Source organism: Lupinus angustifolius, chromosome LG06 (assembly GCF_001865875.1).
Source record: "Lupinus angustifolius cultivar Tanjil chromosome LG06, LupAngTanjil_v1.0, whole genome shotgun sequence".
In the NCBI taxonomy this organism is placed as follows: Eukaryota; Viridiplantae; Streptophyta; class Magnoliopsida; order Fabales; family Fabaceae; genus Lupinus; species Lupinus angustifolius.
The window spans coordinates 49,010-72,367 of NC_032014.1; the positions used below are offsets into that span (position 1 = coordinate 49,010).

A 23,358-nucleotide genomic window follows, 5' to 3' on the forward strand; every position below is an offset into this window, starting at 1 on the left:
ACATGATTTATTGATGTTATAAAATATATGTGTATTATTTATGCATTATACATAAACAAAGAAGCGACCCATACAAGTACTTAGGTACACCGCTAGTTTCTTATAGAAAATATGAGGATTCATAATGAAAATGAAATATTTGTAAGTTTTAGGTATAATTCAATCATTAATGAATTTAAAAATATTTTTTTGTTAATAAATTAATCTTAATAATAAATTGTAATTAAATACTAGTGTCTAAACTTTAAATCAGATATATCATTAATTATGAGTTATTACCATTGGTATCTCATTGATGTTCATGTTACTCACGAGCAGGAAGCTCAACAATCCATTACATTTCCCATCACTCACCTTCCCACCAACACCTCTACTACTATTCTCACTAGTTCACTATGATGAATCAATTTATTTTAAATTCTCATATTAGCATCTTATCAAAATATTATTGTCGATACTACTCATTTTAACATTATATTAAGGGAATATGTTGTCTAATTTTTATTGTACACGATCAAATATGTACCTAACTAAAAAAGTAGCTTACTTATGTTAACAAACTCACACATATATAATATTTATATATTATTTATATATTATATAATATTTATATATTATATTATAAATGTTTATATATTATATTATATTTATATATATATATATATATATTTAAATATAATATATATAAACTAATATTTTATGTTTATACTGTGTACATTATTTTCATGTTTATTGTTATTATATTTATATGTATAACTTTGTATAATATTTTTATAAATGAATTAATTATTTAAGTTATTCAAATGATTCAATTCGAGGTGAATCAAACAGTTCGTAAACTTTAACCGAACCGAGCTCGAGTTAATAAAATATCTCATATCAAACTTAAGTCGAGTTTCGAGCTGAACAAATCTTTATCAAAATAAGCTAAGTTATGATTCGACTATGTTCAACTCGTTTTTAGTGTTACCTTCAATAATCATATCCTCGATTAGTGAGTTCATCACACTACCTGCCCTGAGTTCAACTTTCGTGTTCGTCTTCCATGGTAAGTTCCTGCTAATGAATTCTAAATATTGGATGGACTAATAGTGTGAAAAATCTATTTGAAAAACTAAGTTAATGCGATTCTATTCTGGATAATGAATTTGATTACACCATAAAAATAAATCAAGGAAAGGAATAAGGTAATAACAAATTAAATGATTTAGAGATTAATTTAATATTCAAAATAATATTTTGTTAGTTAATTTAGTGTTTTAGGAATTAAATTACAAAATTGAGTGTCCGTCATGTATTACTCCTAAATTCTATATCTTTATAATTTTTCAATTTTATTTCAAATATTTTGATGTTTTAAAAAAATTAATATAAATATCTACACTTTATTTTTCAACTACTCAATTTCTTAGTTCATATTTCTACATTAATTTTTAATTTAATGTCCATTATGTATTAAGTTAGTTTATTTTAATTAATTTGTATTAATATTTTTATATAATATTAAGTTGCTTAGCGTGTAAGAAATAAAAGTTGAATATTCTTGTTATCCGCGTGAAGAACAACTAGTATAAGTATGAATGAAATGATATAAAAACGGGACATCATTATTAGCTATTAGTTCTTCTTCAAGCATGGCTGGGATTCAAGGGCAAAGTCTAGAGGTAACAGTGATTGGTTGCTCAAACTTGAAAGACAATAACTGGATTTCAAGGCAAGATCCATACATTTGTCTGGAATATGCTTCCACCAAGTTCCGTTCCAAAACCTGCGAAGATGGGGGTACGAATCCGGTGTTTCAAGAGAAGTTCGTGTTCTCTCTGATTGAAGGGCTTCGAGAGCTTACTGTGCTTGTTTGGACCGCCAACACTCTCTCACATGATGATTTGATCGGCTCCGGAAAGATCCAATTGCACAAGGTTATCTCTGAAGGTTTTGATGATTCTGGTTGGCCCCTTCATACTAGTAGTGGCAGGTCTCATTCAATTTCTTGATATTCGTATGGACATCTACTATTTCATCCTTTTGCATTCAAACCACATTTGTTGTAATACATACATTCATTTCTTCTCTGGCAGATCTGCTGGTGAAGTTAAACTCATTATGCATTATGCTAATGCAAATCAGAGGGTAACCTACTACGTACTGTTTTCATTATGAATTTATGATGATGATTAGTAAATAATAATTGGAATTAAAGAGTTGGTATTCCTTGGATATATGCAGAAATCAGAATCAATTGGTGTTCCACTAGCAAGTCCTTTATATGCTACTTCCTACCCACCTCCACCATCTGCTGCTGCACATAGTTACCCATCTCCACCACCTGCTGCTGCACATAGTTACCCATCTCCACCACCTGCTGCTGCACATAGTTACCCATCTCCACCACCTGCTGCTGCACATAGTTACCCATCTCCACCACCTGCTGCTGCACATACTTACCCATCTCCCTATCCTACTTCACGTTCATATCCCGATCCCACTCCATCACCATACCCACAATCACATTCATATACCTCATCTCCCTATCCTACAACACATACACACACACATACACACTCACACTCACCTTCCTATCCTGCTACTTCATACTCACACTCAGCTCCCTATCCTACTTCACACTCACACTCAGCTCCCTATCCACCACCATCATCATCATACGCTGCTGCCTCTTCACCTTATCCCCGACCTCCATACCCACCTGGTACGTAGTACGTAGTAATAATAATTATTATTATTATTTTCTTACTTGTTTGCTTTTCTCCTTTATTTAATTTCTAATCACAATCCTTATCCAGGAACGTACCCTCCAGCACCATACTAGCATCATATTGATCTTCTACATTCTCAAGCAAGCAACGAGGCAACAGCACTGAATTTTTGAATGTATAACTTTACTCTATTCTTGTTGTTAGTCTTTATTTCCTTGGTACTTACTTGTAAGTACTATATGTTTACATGAGTCATGTCCTTCAATAAAAAATAAGTTGCTTGTAATGTCACTCTATCTGCATTCTCACTGGTAATGTTTAGATATTCATATCTATAACTGTTTCCATCAATTAATACATACAAGAATATTATTATGCTTTAGCAAAAGACTAAATACAGTATAATGGAAGCAAGATGCTCTTGTCTGTGGCAATTTCTAGAGTCATGAAATAATATAAAAGAAGGTAACTGAGTTTAAATAAAAAATTTATACAATTATCATTGATTAATATATAGATATTATAGTATTAAATTAATTACTAACTTAATATAATATTAACTCAAAATAACACATCATACTAAAAACTTCCAAATCAAAATGTGTGGGAAAAAGAACTAGCCCAATGGCCTATTGTAACCGGTTATAAGAAAGAACAAGATCTTTTTAAATAAGTGATTGTTTTCTCATGTTTTCAATAGAAAAAAATATGTTTTTATGTAAAAGGATAAAAATATTATTACATTTTGTATTTTGTATATTATTGTGTAACATTTGCTTTTCTATTAATTGAGGCAATTCTTATTTTACAAGAAACGAGTTATATAACGGTTATAAGGAGAGAGAGAAATTTGTGAGAAACGAATTCGAGAGTAAAATGAAATTTTGTATTGTTTAATTAAATGATTAAAAAAAAGAAAAAAATGATTTTACTCCCTCATTCTTCTTTCTCACATTCTCTTTAATGAAAGAAAAAAGAAATTTGGTGGATCCACTTCATTTTTTTCATCAGCCAAAGGAAAGAAAAATCTTTCACATGAAACTTCTTTTCACTCATTTTCCTTCTCCTATTTTTCTCCTCTAATTAACTTAAAATGCTTTCAACTTTTCATTCATCCTTGTATAATAACTTTCTCTTGCAAGTTGCAACCACCATAGCTTCAATGATATCTATTCTAAATGTCAATGGAGAATAATAAGATGGAATATTTCTTGAAAAGCCACTCAAATAATGGAGTAGTGTTGAAGCTGCCAGAGAGGAAGAAGCATGAATAGTGCGGGTTGCAGAGATGTAACCTTCCAAGACCTGACCCACAGCAACAGCAAAAGGCTTGATTAACAAACAAGAGAGCCGACGAAATCAATGGAATGAAGAATGTTAGACATGGAATGGGTAGAGAAAGCTCGATTCCAGAGTGGAGACCTCGCATTTCATTTCGTTAACACTTTGTATACATGCAATTTCATATTATTACTTTAAAACTACATTCATCTCTATAACATGAATTAGCACTTTGTATACATACAATGGAATGAAGAAAAAGGAATTACTCTCTCACTTTTGATTGGAATACACCTTTTTTATATTACCCAAAAAAATAATATTGCAAAAACACTTGATATTGGATTAAAAACCTTGTATTTTAGAGAAAAAAATGCATTGTAAAGAAATTGATGTACCTTAAATAGCAGCTTAACTGTGAATTGAGGAAAACATAATATTTGTACATTGAATGGACTAAGGAGTCATAAAATGATCAAATAGTAAGGATGGAAGACTTAGAAAATAGAGTGATAAGGAGGTTGGATGTTCAATTCCCACCCACCACAAAATATTAACATTCTACAGTTGCAAGTACTTTAATTTTATAGGAACCAGTTGCAAGTACTTTAATTTTATTATGCATGAATGAATTGGCTCTATTCATTATCATTTACCAAAATTCATTCCCTTTTAAATCCATGACGATAATTAAATGGCGATATAGCTTCACCAGCTAAGCACAACATAGATTCGGAATCAAAAATTGTTTGCAGTGTGTGCTTAATGGATGGTGAAGAATGTAATGTCAAATGAGTTATTCAAGTAATAATGCCGACTGAGTTCTGAAGGAACCAAAGTGGCAACCTATATTACTAACACCATGATGTAAATTGGTGACTTGTGTTGTGTGAATAGGCAGCATAAATTAACTTGATGGAATCAGAAAAGGCTGTAACCATAACTCCTCAAGAATTGGTAAATTCCCAACTTCTTTGCATGTATGGAGGCAAAGCCGCCACCAACTCGAGGCTTTCCACTCCTAAAAGATCACAGCTTCTGCTGGAACCTGATTCAACATTCTGCAGTGATTCACATATATTGGGCAACACTATTTGCTTGCAATGAAGGTGTAAACGAGGACGCTTCTCACATATGCTCCCTTTCTTCATATTAAGGCCAAATGGTAGGAGTGTTTCAGTTTCTTCCTTGAGAAGCTCCTCACTCGAGTCCTCCTCATCCTCAAAAAGTCCCCATTTCTTGTGAGCTTGCCATCCATACTTGTAGTCCCCAACTATTGGTGTACCTAGCACCTCAGCACAGTGGACACGCAGCTACAGTACACACAATTACAACACAAATTATGGTGAATCATATCTTATGAATTCATGATAAAACATTTCAGGTAGCAAAACCAAGATCACCAGTTATGATTCTTCGTTTTTTTATACCTGGTGTTTTCTACCAGTTAAAGGGGACAGCTCCAACCATGTGTAACCTGCATTATTAGCAATACCATAAGTAGGGGTTCTCAACAAAGAAGAGAAGATAATTTTTGCAAGAAAGTTCAAGTTGATAAAGAGGCGGGAAATTCATCAAGAGCTTTCTATATATTTTAGGCTCAAGTCTTGACAAACAGGCCTGATGTCCCAAAAATCATCAGAGGACATTGTCAAAGTGGTAGAACGATGCATGCATTTTGGAAGAGAGTAATAAAACTACCACCTACTTTGGAAGGTACCACACTTACAACAAAGAAGCAAGCATTTTTTACATTGCAATAATTCCATAAGTAGTGGCATTAATTATTACTTATACCAATAATGAGATTTTCTGACTCCGTGATTGTTGTGTTAGAAAACAAGTTAACCTAGCACTTACTAGTATGATCACTCATGCCAACCTATAAAGAAGGTAACTTTGATCTTAAAGTAAGCTTCATTAGTCATTACTCATTACAAACCATTTGATGATGATCCAATCACTTTGTACTCTGTAACTGCATGCTGAGATGACACTGATGTAGACTTGTCAACAACAGTTATTCGGTCAGATTTCCCATTGTCGACCACCACCTGAAACCAAATAGAGGGTTAAAAAACTTTGTAGCTACTAATGAGGAGCTTTCTATAGTTAATCAAATCATTGATCTGCTAATTTAATATAGGAAGCTAATTCAGGTTATGGGCTATTTCATAGAGTACCCGTAAGACCTAGACATTCATGTGGTACCAGGGAGTTGGTCTTTAGCCCATGTGTATGAGGCCACATCATATGCAAACTAATTTGTTTTGAAGTTGTTTCATTGGTTGACAAGGCATCTAAAACATTAGAGGAAACACAATGACTAAAAACTAAAAAGGGAGCTATCAGAAGATCAGATGGGTAATTCTTTATACAACACAGTTCCTACTATCCAAGAAAAATAATTGTTCGAACAATTTTCTTCTAATGGAGGATCTGGTAAATTAAGATTTCTGACAGCATGAACAATTGATGTTTCAGATGTTAGATGGTTTAACAAGGAACAAATGGGGATGTAACTTAAGTAGTGTGAATATGGATACAACCTTACCAAGTGAAGCGGTAACCAACCCCTTCGGACGTCTTGGGCATCCAATGACCATTGCCCAGTACCTTCTTTGTAGGATTGTCTTATCTGTGGCAATCTATTTAAGATGAAACAGCACCAAGTGGTGAGCATAATGCTGAGAAGGTTACATGATGAAAAAGGAGAATGATGAGTGACTGACATTGTGTGAAGCGGTGGAAGTTTTGTCACGGAAGATGGAATGGAGAATTGTAGCACTAGTGTGTGTTCTTGCCATCACCAGAATGCCGGAACAATCTCTATCTAGTCTATGCACCTGATATACATACATACATACATTGAATGAGGTAGTTAGTTGATAGTGTAATTGTGAGAAAGCAGAAAATATAGTAATTGAGAAAGGTGAATAATGAAGTAGGTAGCTCACCAAACGAGGGGGTTCCGAGTAATCATAATTTAAAGATGCAGCAGCTAATACATCTAAACTGTGCTTGATATTAATGCCACCCTATTTAAACACACAGAGAGAGAGAGACAGTTAGAGTAAGAGTGGGTGAGTATAACTGCAAAAGAAAATGAATTATTATTTCGTGCCATTTATAATTGTTGCAAGCTACGGTAACAACAAAAAATGAAAATGAAGGGAGATAGATAGAAACCTGGACAGGTAATCCTGGGGGTTTGTTGAGGACAAGAAGAGCAGGATCCTAGTTTTGATAATAAGTATTAAAATTATATATATTTATATCATAGCAATGCTAATATCTCATAAATAAATAAATAAATAAAATGAAGAGTGAAATGAAATAATAATAAAAAATGGAGAAACCTTATAGATGAGAAGAGTACGAATAAAGTTGATTTGTTTATCTGTAAGAGGAGGATGGGAATGAGAGAGGTGTTTGTGTTTGTGTGTAGGAGGAGGAGTTTGCTTAACAGATTGAGGAAGAAAGATAAGATCTCCAGAGTTTAAAGTGTCCTTAGGTGAGAGCCTTTTGAAGGAAGTATGATTGGGAGGTTGTGTCCGAACCTGCCTCAAACGAAAGAGCTTGTGAACAAGTGTTTTTGGTATTTGAGGGCAGCACCGAGTAACCCATTTCAGTGCAGTGATCGTTGAAGGAGATGAGATTTGATTCCCATTCTTCACATTCACAAGGGTTGGGATGAAGGGAGGAAGAGTAAGCCATTTAGAAGAAGCCATCAACAAACAAACAAAGAACAACAACAACAAATATCTGCTACTTAACCACATTGTCCGGCCCAATTTATTACACTAAACACAGGCCCAAACTATCATTTTTGTTGTTTGATGCATAAAGGCTAAAGTTGTTTGTTGTTGGACTTGGACGCATAATACCTTCAAATATTGATTACAAACCGAGTATTTATATCCGCCCTCCATCAATCTTGAAGTTAAAGATGCCTAATAACACAAATCATTGCTCAACATCATATGGATCAATCATCACATGTACTAAAATAAGGTCTGATAAATATTTGAAGTCAGCTAACTTTCAAAATTATAAGGCCTCACGTGTAATATTTTTAACATTTAAAATGATATGGAAATCAGGATTCATAAAGGGTGTTTTGGTAAATTGGGAGAGTGGGGGGATTTGAGGAGGCGGAGAGATAACATATAGTTATTAGTGTATTGGGGTTTCATCTTCATTCTCTCTCTCTCTCTCTCTCAGAAAATGGTTGCTGCTTCAATGTCCTCCTCATTGGGGTTATTCTCCATTCCAACCTTCCACGTCACAGAAACACACTCACCCTCTCTCATCACTCTCAGGCCACATGCTCCTCCTCCTTCTTCTGTTAAGTTACCCGTGATGCGAAAAGTGAAGACATTAGCTACAGTGTCTCCTCCTCCTCCTCCACCACCACCACCAGGTAAGACACGTGGCATCATGAAGCCACGCAGAGTCTCACCTGAGATGCAGGAACTTATCGGACTTCCAGAGATTTCAAGAACTCAAGCACTCAAACACATTTGGGCTTACATTAAGCAAAACAATCTTCAGGTCTCACTTTAATCTTTTTTTCCTCTCTTTTCGGTCTGCCTTCCCATGTTTTAGGGTTTCTTTTTCTAAAACTTTGTGGATAAGGTCTTTTGTTGTAGGTTCCGACACCAACAAAAAAAATTAAATCTTTATCTTAAGGAAAAGGCTGAAGAATCCCACAATAATAGAATTTCAGTCATGGGCCATTGTAAAGTTCAAACCTTTTAGGCCTCAACCACCTCGCCTCTTATATCTGCTTAACCAAACCAATTCATACATACACATTCTCAACCAATTATCACATCGTTTATTTCTTTGTTTTTTCTAACGTTTTTAGGCATGTTCTGGGACAGAGTGACTCTTGAGACTTGAGACTCATTTGGGATTGAATCTGTTGTTTGCTTCTACCTAGCTTCTAAAGAAGCTAGGTGACACTATCTTACAATACCATTCATTTTTTTTACAAAACTACATGAATGTGGGAATTAGTTGTGCCTGACCTTTTCTAAACTCTTTCGCCGACAACTTTTTTACACTCATTCTGCTTTATCTCTATGATGACTTTTCTGAATGTGATGAATGTGCAATTGTGTCAAGTTGATATTATAATGAATGATTTAGAGGAATTCTATGGTCAATTTTGGAGACATAAGCCATTAATTTCCTGGTGCTTAATATGTTAGTGATAAATATTTTGAGGAACTCTTGCTTGTACAAGTGTTCAGTGTGAAGTATTTAATGATTCCATGTCATCCATAAACTTGGATGTTCTGTGATATTTTCTAATTCAGTGGTGCAATTACAAATAGATTCAGTAACATATTAAACCTTCTTGGATTAGATTTGACTAAGTTGTTACTTGTAATTGTGATAGGACCCTGAAAACAAGAAGGTTATAATTTGTGATGAGAAGCTGAAGAAGGTATTTGCTGGAAGAGATCAAGTTGGCATGCTTGAGATAGCTGGATTGATTAGCCCCCACTTCCTTAAGTGACTGCAAGTTTTTGAATTCTGCAAACGATCTATGAAATTTTGTTTTATGCAGGTCATGTTTTGGTCTATGAATCAAGTATATTTGAGAATATTATGTCCTGCAACATAGTAGCCTTAGTTTTTTAGTACTTGGTGTACATTGAACAATTTCGTTTTGAATGATGTATGGCTCTGCAACAAGCGTTTTTTACTGACTTCTAAATTTTTTATTTGACATCTTGAATATTATCGTGGTGTTATGTTTTATATAATTATTATTATTCTGTTGTCTGCATGGGAATGGTTTCATAGCATTGGAATTTAGCAATCAGTAGTTCTCATGAGAAAGATATGATATAGTTTTGGCATTTCATGACATGATTTTATATTATGGCACTGGTGGAGACATTCAAGGCCTTTTATTTTAAAAAACTATGTTTTTATTTCCTGCAAATATATTGAATTCGACTACACCACAACATTACTTGAATGAAAAGGGGTATTTTTGAACTCTAATAATTGTTTTGCAGCCCAAAGATGGCACCCCAAATTTATAAACCTATCCATAAATTCAGCTGAGTATTTGGAATGCAAACCCAAAAAAATCAATCGGACAAACAACCTTTAGCATCAATGACTTCCATTATATCAATTTGGGGTCACACCTCCTTTGCACGGACACAGTACCACAAAACATGCAATCTAGATTCACAAACTTCACAGTGGCGATAGGACGAGAAGTTCAATACCTTTTTGCGGTTTTATTAGATAAATTAGATCAATAACCCACCTGAGAAAGAGGCAAATATGGTCCATAGGTGCCGGATTATCATTAACCCTTTTAACGTGCACCTTTTAGCTCGTTTATGTGGATCTTAGGTGATATATTGTTTTCTAGATGAACATATCGGGTGATAAATTGCAATTTGAGAACTCTTATCTACAACTTGTCATGGTAGTACTTGAACAGCAAGAGTCGAATGGAATAATAATGGTAATGTTGAACAAGAAACATTGATATTGTAACTTGCAAACACACCCAACTCACTTTTTTGTAGTGGATAAAATTAGCATATTGTATGGACAATTTGAGCCCACCATCGTGATCCCATGTGAACATATTTATATTGTGCATTCAACATCCAAAAGAAATGACAGTTTGTGAAAAGCATAACAATAGTAGTCATCCCGAGTTTAACAATTTCAATTTACTGTACAACATTACAATCATAACATTCTAGGGAAACTGGATACTGGACAAACAAAATAGAATGCTGAAATCTCACCCAGATTGTATCTAGAGTTTGGAAATTAGCTAATGCTTCACAAAATTAGTTTACATGTAGTTTCAGTGTACACAAGAAAGAAGTGAACAAAGTACACAGTAGAAATGACAGAAAATAAGTTCTATTTTTCAAAACTACCATCAGGAATCAGTGAATCACGCTGGAGGATTGGCATAGACTTTGGGTTTTGGCTTGACCTCTATCTCGTTTACACTACGAACATAGATAGCATCTTGTTCATGCCTGCAAAAGAAATTGATATGTTAAAACTCATTCAGTGAATGAGGAGATAGAGAGAGAGAATTTACGGTTTTGGTCCATCTTCAAATGTGTAACTTGATGCAACAGCAAGGAGGCGTCCATCTCTGCTAAATGAAAGTGCAGCAATGCTACTTGGATATTTTGAGTACTGGAAGAAGAAACAGCAATTTAGTAATTTAATGCAGTATCATAACTGTAATCAGGTTCGTCAAGTTTAGTCAAGGGGAAAGGGGAAAAACCTGATACAGTCTCTTCTTGTTACTTCCGTCCCAAACATTAACATAACCGTCACAACCTCCAGTGGCAAATGTACCATATCTGCATGAAGATTTTTTATAAAGCATTTTGTTAATCACTAGTCCATCAATGTAACAGTTGGTAATCCAAGCATGTTCTACACGTGCAATTTCAAATTCCATTTAAGGTTGTATCACCAATTACATCTTGGGTGAATGATACAATATCACTGACATGGCAAAGCATAGAGAAATAATTAAGCAAGCATTTTCAACTTAGCTAATTTTGTTCAATTACGTATTGCTTAATATAGTAATCACAAACTCACCACAAGCCAAGAACAAACATAATATCTCCGACTCAGTTTCCCACATTGATTTTTGGGATTGAGTTTCACAACTGATCATGATCTGATCCCCATTCAGTTCTTATGCAACCTATCTTTCAGAGCATACTTGCAAGCACTTAATTTCTTAAATTTCATGGCTATGCCCATGACTAATATAGTAAAATGAACAAAAAGGACGTGTTCTAAAAAAAGGAATATAATTTACTCTTGATACAATGCTAAGAGATTTGCCCTTCCCTGACCAATCCACTGTAGCAACTCTCGGCCGGTAATCATTTTTCGGACAAAATCAAGAGGTTGATTTCACAGTATACCTTAACTTACAGTCTGTTTTAACCCTCTTTAGCATGCCTTCTAAATTATTGAGATTATAAATTTCAGTACATGAAGAACTCCAAAAATTACTTACATGGGGTGGAATGCCATAGCATTTACAGGATACACAATGTCCCTTCCAGCTTCAGATTTTCTGTGACACTTGAAAGCATATCTGCACATAGTTTTGGAAGCCATTTAGGCAAGAAGATTTAACGCATGCTATTTCTATTTCGTATATAAAGATGACAGCAAGATATCCAGAACAGTAAATTTCAAAGTTATAGATATGGCATGAATAGAAAGATAATAATAAATACTTTTTTGCTTGGCTAGGCTCAGAAAGGTCAAAGAACTCCATGGCAACCCGCCCTTCGACAGAACTAAGTGCATATCCTGCAAAAGAATACTTATGTAAGTAGCAAAGAGTATATCAAATATATAGGCTGAGAAAACCAGCACAAAAGAATTTGCTCTTGAACATTTATGCCTGTGGATAAATTTGTGATGCTCATAAAGAAGATTTAAAGCACGGCCTAAGCAAATGCATACTAGTGGAAGATCAAAATTGCTAATGTTTAGAATGAAAATTGAAGTGTAAGTGTTTGAAATGATTGTAAAATGAAGAAAGGGTGAAGTGTACCAGTTCCATTTGGGTAACAACGCACACATCTGGTTTGATATTTCAATGATGATTCTCTTCGTTGCTCAGGTTGAGACATGTTCCTCAAATCATAAACATTAACATGCCTTCCAGCGGTTGCTACAACGAGGCGATGGCCAACAAGCGATAGAGAGTAAACACGCTCAGGTTGTGGATATGTGCCAACAAGAGTGTGGTGTTGGCCACTTGCACCTCTAGGGTCCCAACATTTAATGGTTTTGTCCCAACTTCCAGTGACCAATTGGCCTATACAGTATGTGTGAGTGGGAAAAGTAAGAGAATGAAAATGTTAGTGATAATGTAAAGGGCGAAGGGGTGAGGTAAAAGTAAAAACCTGCAGCATAGGAGTAGTCGAGGCAACGAACAGGAGCATCATGGGTTCCCAAAATATCCTCCTTGTTAGAGCTGAAAACGAGTCTGTGTGTGTATGAATGTAGGAATTAGATGAATGAATGAATGTATATAGAAATAGGAATAGAAAGAGTATAAAGAGAGACTAACCGCCTAACAGTGTTATCAGAGGAGGCACTGAAACCAGAAGAATCATCATGGAAGCAACAATCAAGGACTGGACCAGAGTGAAGGAATTGAGATCTGAGGATATTAGCAGTTGCGTCATATAATCGAACACTCTTATCCCATGAGGATACAAGAAGGAGATCACTGTGATTTGAGAATCGAAGGTTAGATATTCCATCCAATGGAGGATTCGACAACTCTCTCCCCACTCCAACACCCACACTCGACATTCTTAGGGTTTTCAATTTTCAAATTAAAATACAAAATACAAAATACAAATAGAAAGAGAGGGAACTGGGATTCATGTCTTTAATATATGCCAGGCCCATTTCATCTTCGGCCCAAATATCCAATCATAGTGGATGATGTCTTTAATGAAGCAAAGAGTGCTTCCAGCTTTGCAATTTCATTATTTCATTATCCTCATTCTATGGAATAGGATCCTTCTTATTAAGCTTTTGATACAAATATTAATCACATCACTCACTTCATACTTCTATTGGGTAAAGAATGTAAGGGAACATATCATTCATATAATAATTTTCATACTTCAAGTAATGAAGCTCTAACGAACATTATTTACACTAAGTTACTAACTTTCCTTTACAAACGATCAGTTAAAATAGAAAACGTGATAATTTTTTACTGGTATCACAGACAACGGCAAGAAATTGGTGAAAAAAAAATATAATTATTAACATTGATTATTAGTTTGTTTTTTAGAATTTTACTAAATTATTGACATTTATATGTGTAGTTACACAGAATACAAACTTTTTAATTGTAGATTATAATATCAGTATAAAAATTTATACATAATTAATATATAATTCACCATTTTGTAAAGTCATTGATAATATAAAAGCATCATTGTCACGATCTAATTTTCCTCCTAATATTGGAGAGAAAATATAAAAGCAATGTTCACAATTTTTTCTTTCCCCTCTTTTTCATTCCTTCACTTTTCAACCCAACTAAAAATATTGCCTTAGTATATGCGTGATTCTTCGAACAACCGCTTCCACTTAAGAAGATTGAAAAGACTGAGGTTCATCACTAACCTATAAAGATTGAAGATTGATGAAAAGCCAGAAGAATGCGTTTGGAACCACTTATCATTTTTATGAAAACCAATTTTAGTAACTAGTCCATTCAACTTGGAGACAATGTATTAGCTTATTGTGAAAGGTAACAACATTTACTCTAAAATATGCCACAGGAATTGAAGTGTTATATTCACACACTAGTAGTTTAGTACCAAACTACAAATTATGAATAAAATTTACATATGTTACTGGGAAGAATTGCATACCTATTATAAGTAATTTCTAGATGTCGAGTTATGCTGTATAGAACTGTATACAGAATTTTTTTTGACTGGAGAAACATTATTATAGCTTGAAAGCTTTGATTACTTTTTAACAAAAAAATAATCAAGGGCCATATATCTGCCTTCTTTCTGCATCAACTTTTGCTTCTTGGATTTGCTTTGGTTAGTAGCGATTCGATTCTTCAGATCCCTACTGATAGGAACATAAATTAGTCACATTAATAAAACCTCAGCAAGCAAAACTCTATACACGTACATTCTACAATTCATATCTACTACTTTGTTACAACAAACATATGCCATGTGTATAAAATGAATATTTTACCTTTGACTCAGAACAGATGTTCTTTGGTGAGTCCTAGATTCTTCTTTTTGAAGCTTCTCAGCAAGATGATAATCAGAGTGCTCTAATCTTTCCTCAACAAAGCTTGGCGGCATTTCTATTCCACAGAGTGAACATTTGTAGTCATTCAACCACAACATTGTCTTTTCTTGAAAAGAAGAATTAAGTCGCTCATCCTCCAAGAGATTAGACCCATCATTTACATTAATATCCTCAAACTGTCCACTGGAAGAAGAAAAAGTTGATCCCAGCACTTCTGTACCTCCGCTGCAGTAACTAATTGAAGCATCTTTTCCAAACGTTTGCACCTGCTAAATTTAGCAGACAGCATAAATAGTAGTCACAGAAAATGATGGGCATCCACTAAATCAATGAATCTATTTCTAAAATTGATGTATATGAGCAAGTCAGTAGCTATTTAAAATAATTAAGGGGGAGAAACAGATATACCTCCTCTTCACCATCATTTTTCCGCACACTGCAACTTCGCTGATCAACATCTAATGAATGGTTATCATCAAAAGGATATGTCCAATCATGTTGAAATTTCTGCCGACTGTCAATGGAAAGATCAGTTTCTGTATCACTGATAAAATCATGATCTGTAACGTCTGCAAAAGAATTATAATTTCCTTTAGTGTCGCCTGAGTTAATGAAGTTGGTAATGGTCTTCTGTGTTGGATCCAATGTAGCACCAGACTTCTCTCCATTAAACTGTGATACTCTAAGGCCTGAGAAGAGAAGCAAAATCATTGTTACAATCTGAAACATATAAAGTACCAATGTAAACGTTTTTTATTTGGGTAGTCTACATTTGTTAGTAAATACTGTCTTACCTTGGACTTGGTCCCCATTTTAAGATTCATAAGAATTGTATAAACACAGAAACACACCTATCAATCTTACTGAAATAGGAAGTTCAGCTTTTAGCAGCTTTGAAGCATGCTTCAAGATATCCTCACTTGAGCTGATGTAGCTTTGTAAAGTCACAGCTCTAGTCCTAACCTGTAAATTGCACATTTATTAGCAGTTGCTATAAGGTGCTTAAAACTAAAATCTGGAAAATTCAACAAATCGCAATATCCTTGAGAATAAGAACATTGCTCTTCAACAAGTGACATTTTCCCAATAGAGCTTTATCCATAGAGGAGAAAAAACAAGCTAAAGAATTGTGCTTGAATCAGTGCTGGGAACATATGCGAGACAAAACAGAATCAAGACATTAGTAATACCTCAAAGGAAGCTGTTTTCAGTTTCAGAGTCAATGTTCGGCCACATAGACCCTCTTTTTGCATGTCCATGGACAGCATTTCAGCAAGCTCCGCTGCAGACATAAAAGCTTTACATGACTAATTGTGATGAGTTAAACATAATTACAGTCTAATTTAATGCCGAAGCTGTTTTGGAAAGCCGTAAATGTGTAATGAATTTATTATGCAACCCAACCCATCTGAATCCCAAATGTTTGAGTTTCAACTCAAGAGGTTCTCCAAGTTTCAATCAATTAACTAGAATTACAGATGACAACGTTGAAAAGTTGAAAACCAAGAAAGTTCCCCAAAGATAACATAGACAAGGCAGATACCCAATCTTTTGTACAACAGCGCTCCATCCTCAGTGGTAGAAAATGTTCTTTCATTACTAATACTTTTCCGACATCTTACTTGGGGAGAATCTGTCCTCCCAATACCTAAACCTACAGCGAGAAAAAAATCTGCAGCAAATTGACAAAAAGAAACATGTTACTAAAGGATTCACATATTCAACTTGGAATGAAACATACCAGTGGAATACATGAATTACAGTTAGAAAAATTAAAATAGAGAGCAGAAGATTGAAGGGTGGCCCAATGTACCAGGCTCCAACCTAGTGGAGTCTGGGGAGGGAAGACGTACGCATCCTTAACCTCGAAAGCGGAAAATATTGTTTCCTGGATTTGAACATGTGGCCTCCTCTGGTAACTAAGAGGCAACCTTACTGTTGTGCCGAGGCTCATCCTCTATAAATCATAAGATTAGAAGAGAGAAATTTAAAATGGAAGTACGAATAATTATAACAATAATAGAAAAGAATCCTTCTATTAACTCTGGTCCAACTGCCTTGTAAAAGTAGGTAATTTCTTATGGTTGTAAATATAACTTGTGTGCTGACTTTGCATGTTAGTCAAGAAAACAGAAGCACATAAACATGTAAATGCAGGCACCTAAACATTAAATGTAGGAAATCTCAAGGGGTTTAAATATAACTTGTGTACTATAGTATTAGTTGTGCATGTTGATCAAGAAAACAGTGACCCTCAGAGAGATGTACCTGCTGTTGACTGGGAGAAAAGAGCACAGAGGTAACTACCCTTCTCCAGCATCTGCTTACAAGTGTTAATTCCAAAAACGTCCTTCAAAATATGTTCAGTGACCTTACCAATGCCTCCAATCTGTCAAACCCATTAATTTGGAATTAGAAAACCAAAATAATAGATGATATCAGTAAACATTAAGCTCAGAATACCTTTCTGATAGGAAGGGAGGATGTGAATGTCATAACAGCTATGCGATCATTGGGCAAAACATACTGCCCATTTGGCTTGTTTATATCTGAGCAAACCTACACAAGAGTAAAAATATAAAATGTCAATATTATGCAAACTTTGCATGAAATTTACTCATCACTTCATCTCTAGTCTCTACTATGCCCTTGTTTCTATAAAACAAGAGCTAGGAAGAAGTATTATTGACACCTCTAATTCACAATATAAAAAATGAAACAATGAAAAGTCAGGTAACTGTTAGTGAGTGGCACTATACAGGCAAAATAGCCCCTGGAAGGCACAAGGGCTAGCATACTTAACGGTGAAAAGAATCACAAGGTGCTTTAAAGCTTTTGCTTCAACAAATGGGTAACATGAATATGGAAAAGATATTGTGGATTGGCAAATAGCACGAAGAACCTTAGCAAGTAAGCGGTTTGGTGCTACTCCAGCACTACATGTGAGACCAGTCTCTTCATAAACACTGGCTCTGAGTTCTTCTGCAACCTGGAAATATCAAATTTACAGAAAGAAGAGTTTTAGTACATTTAAAGGACTTCATTGCTAATATAATCCAATGTACCAACTTACTTCTTCACTTTTGATGTTCCTTTCTTTGCAAACTTCAGTTATATCAAGGTACGCTTCATCAAGGCTAGAGGCCATGAAATTGGGATCATACCTCTGAAAAACTAACAATAATACATGCATATAAAACCATCAGTAATTAAAATAAAAATATGAACTAAAAAAATCAATCACTACAACGAAGAATACCTTTTCTAGTCATATCACTGCAATGAGTATACTTCTTGAAATCTGTGGGGACAAAGATTAATTCTGGACACAGTCTTTGTGCAATGAACCCAGGCATGGCAGCACGAACCCCAAATTTGCGGGCCTATATAAAGACCAAATCAGGATAGGAACAGGAATTCCATGAAAAATTAGAGTTTATGCAGAATAATTTTTTCAAAGATCGGTGAGATGAATTGAGATAGTAGAACACTGAAAAACTGATAAGTATTGACATAATAAACCTCATAATTGGCAGTGCATATCATAGACATGCTCCCAACAGCCATTGGCTTGCCCTTTAGAGTAGGGTTACTTAAAGTCTCGACAGCCGCATAGAAAGCATCCATGTCTACATGTAACCAAATCCTGGAAAGATCACGTGTAGCTTCTAGCTCAAGAATTCTTCTATCAGACACCTGAAATTGGAAACATTAAATTAACATTGCGGTTGTAGGTAATGGTGACCTAATTGATAAATGAAAATACCTTGCGATAATGAGATAAGTCTGGTTGTGTAAGCTTTGCATAGTGAGTTCTAAATTTGTGAATTTTGTGAGTAATAAAGGCCTCTTTGCGTTCCTCATTCTGAAAATATTTGGATCCTTTGCTCATTTCATACACTATCCTTTGTACCTTTTCCTTGTCAACCCCTTCCATTCCTTTAATAATAATGATTCAATTATAATTCACTTAACAATATGAAAAACATTACAACATAAACCAAATACAAATGAAATATGGCATAAAGTTAGGCAAGGGGGCATGAAGATTGAAAGTTATTATAATGGGAAATTGAATTGTGAATTAAAAGAGAAATGAAATAGAATACCTGGTTTGGAGGTAGTGTAAACAGTGTGGTAGGAATGCCAAGGACGAACACCATCATCGCTACTGTTGCTTCTTCCCTCCATTCCGATTCCAATAATACAACTTTGGGCCTCCACCTTTTATCCTAACAACAACATAATTATGTTGCCCTTTGTTTTCTATTTTAATAATCATAAAACTATTACTTCATAATTATCATAAAACCCCATCTTACCCTTACTTAGTGCATTTTATTGAGTTGTAAAATATCAACAAGAAAATAATTTCAATCTAACAAAAATAAGAATGTGTTGGGTGAATAGACATTCTAGACAACATACAATTAATAATGTCTTAAGTATTTAATCATATGTGAAGGATGTTGTTAAAAATCCTAATAAGACTAGTATAATATCTAGAGGCATAAGAAGATTGAGAAAAAACATATGTAAAATTATTAAGAAGGATATACAAATAATAAGCATGATATATATTAAAGTATTACTATATCATTCATTCCATGTAATGAATCTTATCTAATGTAACTATTTAACTAAGATTGTTGTTTCTCTCACATTCATCTTTTAAGTCAATAAAGTTTGGGCCATTTTCAAAGAAGTGACTTTTTTAAAAACAAATACTAAATTTTGGATTGGTACCGTGCTTGTAGATGCTTTTAAAATCGTAGTTCTATGTATAAATACATATTGAAGTAAGACTACAATGTAATTTTCTTTTATAATCTGATGATTAGGTAACAGCTAATGTAGCCATAGATCAATTTTGCATTATGGACCTTAACATGAAGGCGAGCATCACAAAATCATCCAAGTCCTAATTTTATCATCGCATCTGAGCTAATGAGAAGAATTAATAAACAATGACCGATGACGAGGTATAGTCCGTGGTCGGAAGTTGAAGTCTCTATATTCAACGAACTCTTTTTTTAAGACATCTCATTCATTGTAATTGTGTGTTTTCAAGTTCGAACGAACACCATTATTTAATTCCTCCTAAAGAAAAATAAAATAGGACACAAAAAATTATTAACCATAATTTGGATGAGTAAGGCCCGACCATACTTACTCAATTAATTTGACATAATTATGATCAAGTTTGAATAAGGTTGACTTTCATCATGTTTAAGTTTATGTTCAAAAATTAGACTCAACGAATATTTAGAATTAGATATGAGACAAATATAACTCGACCTACCAGTCTCATGTTCACTCTTTCATTATATTTCTATTTGCCTATTAATTGTATACAAAATAATAGCACTTCTTTGTTTAAAGTATTATTTATCATCCAATTTTTCATGATATACATATTTGTACATAATTAACATTAAATATATATATATAATTTTCATATGTAAAATTACATTATCTAAAAATGATATGCATTGTATTTAATTGAATTTAAATTTATGTTCAAAAGTTAACCCAATTAAAAAATTGCTAAAAAAAAACACATTTGAAATTACTATCCTTAAAGTAATTAGAAAGACTCCTACAACCATAATATAGCGACTCATTATGATTGTGAAAAACAATTTAAGAAAGTGATAAGAAACAAGATACATCAATGAGATACAATTTTGCTGATCGGCCAAAGTGAACCACTATGAGTGGCAAAATTGTCTCTATCAATCAAAGATTTTATTCCAATAAACATGAACTCGAGACCTATAATAAAACTAGACAACTCACAACCACTTAATTTTTAGCTATTAATTGTTTATGCTTACACAACTTAGTATTATGGCAAACGAGGAGAACTATAATAAAAAAACAGCAAGTTCTAATCAACTTGTTAACAAATTCATACAAAAGTCAGTGAATGAGTGAGCTTGACATTAACCATTGAACGCAATTAAAGAGTTGATATTATAATTATTTATGAAATTAAGAATCAACAACAAGGGACGAGAATAAGAAGAAAAGGAAATGGAAACAATTTGCATTGTACTCAATCTTAAAACACACTTAAAACCAAATTGAGCAAAGCTATAATAATGTGTACTCAGAAGCACGCATCCAATAGGCAGCAGCAACAGAGAGCAGCCAAACTGCATCATCATCAATTTACAAATTCAAGAAAATCAAATATATAAATATAAAGCTAAGATGCTAATGCTCACCTAAAAAAAGAGACTTAAAACAAAAGAATACAGTTATTTTAGGTCATATATTTATAATAATAACCACAATGAAACGCCGTTTACATGCATGCATGCATATATTTTGCATCTGGATGTAAGCTAATGAGTGTTTGAACAAGGGTAATAGATTTAGTTAAGTTGAAGACAATACATTCATTAAAATGGGAGACATCAGATCTGAAAATGAGAGAGAGAGAAGAGTAGTTACCAGCCCTCTAAGCAACCTGATGATGAATTATTATTGTTATTATGAGGTGGTGGTGGGTGTGCATATTGAGGGGCATAGGGTGGAGGGTACCCTTGTGCTGGGTACGGCGGCGGAGGGTACCCATGTTGTGGGTACCCTTGCTGCTGGTACCCAGGAGGAGGGTATCCCTGAGGTGGATATCCAGGAGGAGGGTATGCATCCTTTCCGTATCCCTCAGCCGGATAACCTAATTAATTAATTAATATTAAAATCACAATGAAATCAAAGATCCGTAAGAAAACAATGGAAAAAGACAATAAATATATAGAGAAGGGAAGGACCTTGCGGTGGTGGAACCCCAACGGGAGGCTGTTGGTGGTTATAACTCATGATCTGCAATTGCAATTGTTTCTTTGATTGGAAGAAGATATGAACATTGAATTGAATAATATCTTCTCATCTTATTGTTATAACTAACAACAACACCAACTCACCTCATCACACGTCACCTATCATTTCCCTTCTCAACTGTTAACTCAATAATATTAATTATTAATAAATATAAACACTATATTGGCTACAATGCTTTTCACTTTCAGACCATAAATGTAATTAATATGGTGATTTATAATAAATGATCGAAATATTTTTCTAATTTTCCATTTATATTTCTATAATAATTATATAATTTTCTACTTATTATCAAGATTGTAAAAACAAACATTAATACTATCACAAGGAGATATATAATTAGGAAAAAACTATTTCTTCTTTTATTTATATATATATATATATATATATATATATAGAAAAAATAGTTAAAAAAAGTTAACCAAAGCGAAAGTTAAAATAATAAATTAGAAATTACACGTTATAATGATTATTAATTTGAGTCTAAAAGAAGAGTGTATTAATTTATCAGTGTCACATTTAAAATAAGGTTACTCCTTGTAAAAAATATTATGTAAATAATGAAAAATGATATATACTCATACTAAATTGCATAGTAATGAGTGATATCAATAAAATGAGTAATAATAATAAAGTGAGTGATATATGTAATAAAGTGCTACTTTGTTTAGTAATGAGTAGTTTATAAGTAACGTATATCAATTTTTTGTGCTAGAGATTTAGTATGAAGATATATCATTACCTGCAAATAATTAAGTGTATTTATTGTTCCATCCCGATCCAAAAGTCATGTCATGGCTTTACTAAACTGCCAAGCTTCGACTAGGTATCGAGCAAGATGAACTCGCTCCAAGCATATTTGGATCTATGATGGTCAACCACACAATTCAGAGAAAGTACGTCGTTGACCGAACAAGATCCAAATAACAGTAGTGGGGTACTACCTTTGTCATTTGTTTGTCATACATACTACACATGACTATCATATCGTCTGCACAAAATTCTCACACCACATGAATAGTACGAACCTTTACCACAAGCCACATGCCATTCACACTCTGTACTCACTTTCCACCGAAAGACAAATACATGTAAAGAATAAAACTACGATACATATAGGAGGTAAGTCAATTATCCACACACTACATATTTGTGAGAGCCGCCCAACATATATAAAACAACTCATGATTGTTTGGGATAAGCATGACATTACAAGTTGTTCGACAATGCCAACAATGTCTATCATAGAATGTTCCATGCAATTCTACACTAATCATTAATAAACAAGAAAGTGACCCTAGACTGATTACTTCTATTACTCTTGCATTATATTATCTCTACTTCCATATTTCTCTCATATACTGACTTGAGTGTCAGATCACATTTTTATATACCCACTCAGGTGTTCATATACTAATCTTAGGCAACATGCAGAAGACTCCTTGTCCGATAACTGTATGTCCAGCCTGTCTCTTCCTTATTATTATCACTATTAAAATATGTGACAAGGGAGTATTAAGTAAATGTGTTCCCAACTTTTTCTGACTTTTCAGTCTTTTGTATCTTTGAGAAATTGAGATCCTCTTTAATATCGGAGAGTCTAGTACTAAATGAAAATTGTGATACGTAACACCAATCAAATTTTAAGATATATAGTTTTAGT

The 23,358-nt window shown here is 33.9% G+C and overlaps 6 protein-coding genes across 6 annotated transcripts; 2 read left to right on the forward strand and 4 right to left on the reverse strand.

Annotated features, from left to right (window-relative positions):
- Nucleotides 946-2,999, forward strand: LOC109350365 (flocculation protein FLO11-like). The gene is made up of 5 exons (XM_019591609.1): nt 946-1,048; nt 1,615-1,975; nt 2,079-2,130; nt 2,227-2,707; nt 2,802-2,999. The coding sequence occupies exons 1-5, from the start codon at nt 946-948 to the stop codon at nt 2,825-2,827; spliced, it is 1,023 nt and encodes a 340-aa protein (XP_019447154.1). The 3' UTR covers nt 2,828-2,999.
- Nucleotides 4,736-7,754, reverse strand: LOC109348520 (RNA pseudouridine synthase 4, mitochondrial-like). Its single transcript, XM_019588965.1, has 8 exons — nt 7,355-7,754; nt 7,185-7,232; nt 6,953-7,033; nt 6,728-6,841; nt 6,545-6,643; nt 5,938-6,049; nt 5,426-5,472; nt 4,736-5,308 (listed from the first exon to the last, which is right to left on the reverse strand). The coding sequence occupies exons 1-8, from the start codon at nt 7,724-7,726 to the stop codon at nt 4,943-4,945; spliced, it is 1,239 nt and encodes a 412-aa protein (XP_019444510.1). The 5' UTR covers nt 7,727-7,754; the 3' UTR covers nt 4,736-4,942.
- LOC109348522 lies at nt 8,183-9,791 on the forward strand. The gene is made up of 2 exons (XM_019588967.1): nt 8,183-8,549; nt 9,403-9,791. Exons 1-2 carry the CDS (start codon nt 8,223-8,225, stop codon nt 9,520-9,522), a joined length of 447 nt encoding a protein of 148 aa, XP_019444512.1. The 5' UTR covers nt 8,183-8,222; the 3' UTR covers nt 9,523-9,791.
- On the reverse strand, nt 10,694-13,399 carry LOC109348521 (mitotic checkpoint protein BUB3.2-like). The gene is made up of 8 exons (XM_019588966.1): nt 13,114-13,399; nt 12,947-13,029; nt 12,592-12,858; nt 12,269-12,344; nt 12,043-12,123; nt 11,287-11,365; nt 11,095-11,195; nt 10,694-11,029 (listed from the first exon to the last, which is right to left on the reverse strand). Exons 1-8 carry the CDS (start codon nt 13,359-13,361, stop codon nt 10,942-10,944), a joined length of 1,023 nt encoding a protein of 340 aa, XP_019444511.1. The 5' UTR covers nt 13,362-13,399; the 3' UTR covers nt 10,694-10,941.
- LOC109348523 (DNA polymerase kappa) lies at nt 14,386-19,084 on the reverse strand. Its single transcript, XM_019588969.1, has 14 exons — nt 18,956-19,084; nt 18,613-18,785; nt 18,369-18,542; nt 18,106-18,229; nt 17,920-18,020; nt 17,749-17,835; nt 17,310-17,405; nt 17,115-17,235; nt 16,390-16,518; nt 16,037-16,128; nt 15,698-15,809; nt 15,255-15,535; nt 14,787-15,112; nt 14,386-14,654 (listed from the first exon to the last, which is right to left on the reverse strand). Exons 1-14 carry the CDS (start codon nt 19,035-19,037, stop codon nt 14,543-14,545), a joined length of 2,010 nt encoding a protein of 669 aa, XP_019444514.1. The 5' UTR covers nt 19,038-19,084; the 3' UTR covers nt 14,386-14,542.
- LOC109350839 (cysteine-rich and transmembrane domain-containing protein A-like) lies at nt 20,799-21,780 on the reverse strand. The gene is made up of 3 exons (XM_019592147.1): nt 21,626-21,780; nt 21,306-21,531; nt 20,799-21,004 (listed from the first exon to the last, which is right to left on the reverse strand). Exons 1-3 carry the CDS (start codon nt 21,672-21,674, stop codon nt 20,959-20,961), a joined length of 321 nt encoding a protein of 106 aa, XP_019447692.1. The 5' UTR covers nt 21,675-21,780; the 3' UTR covers nt 20,799-20,958.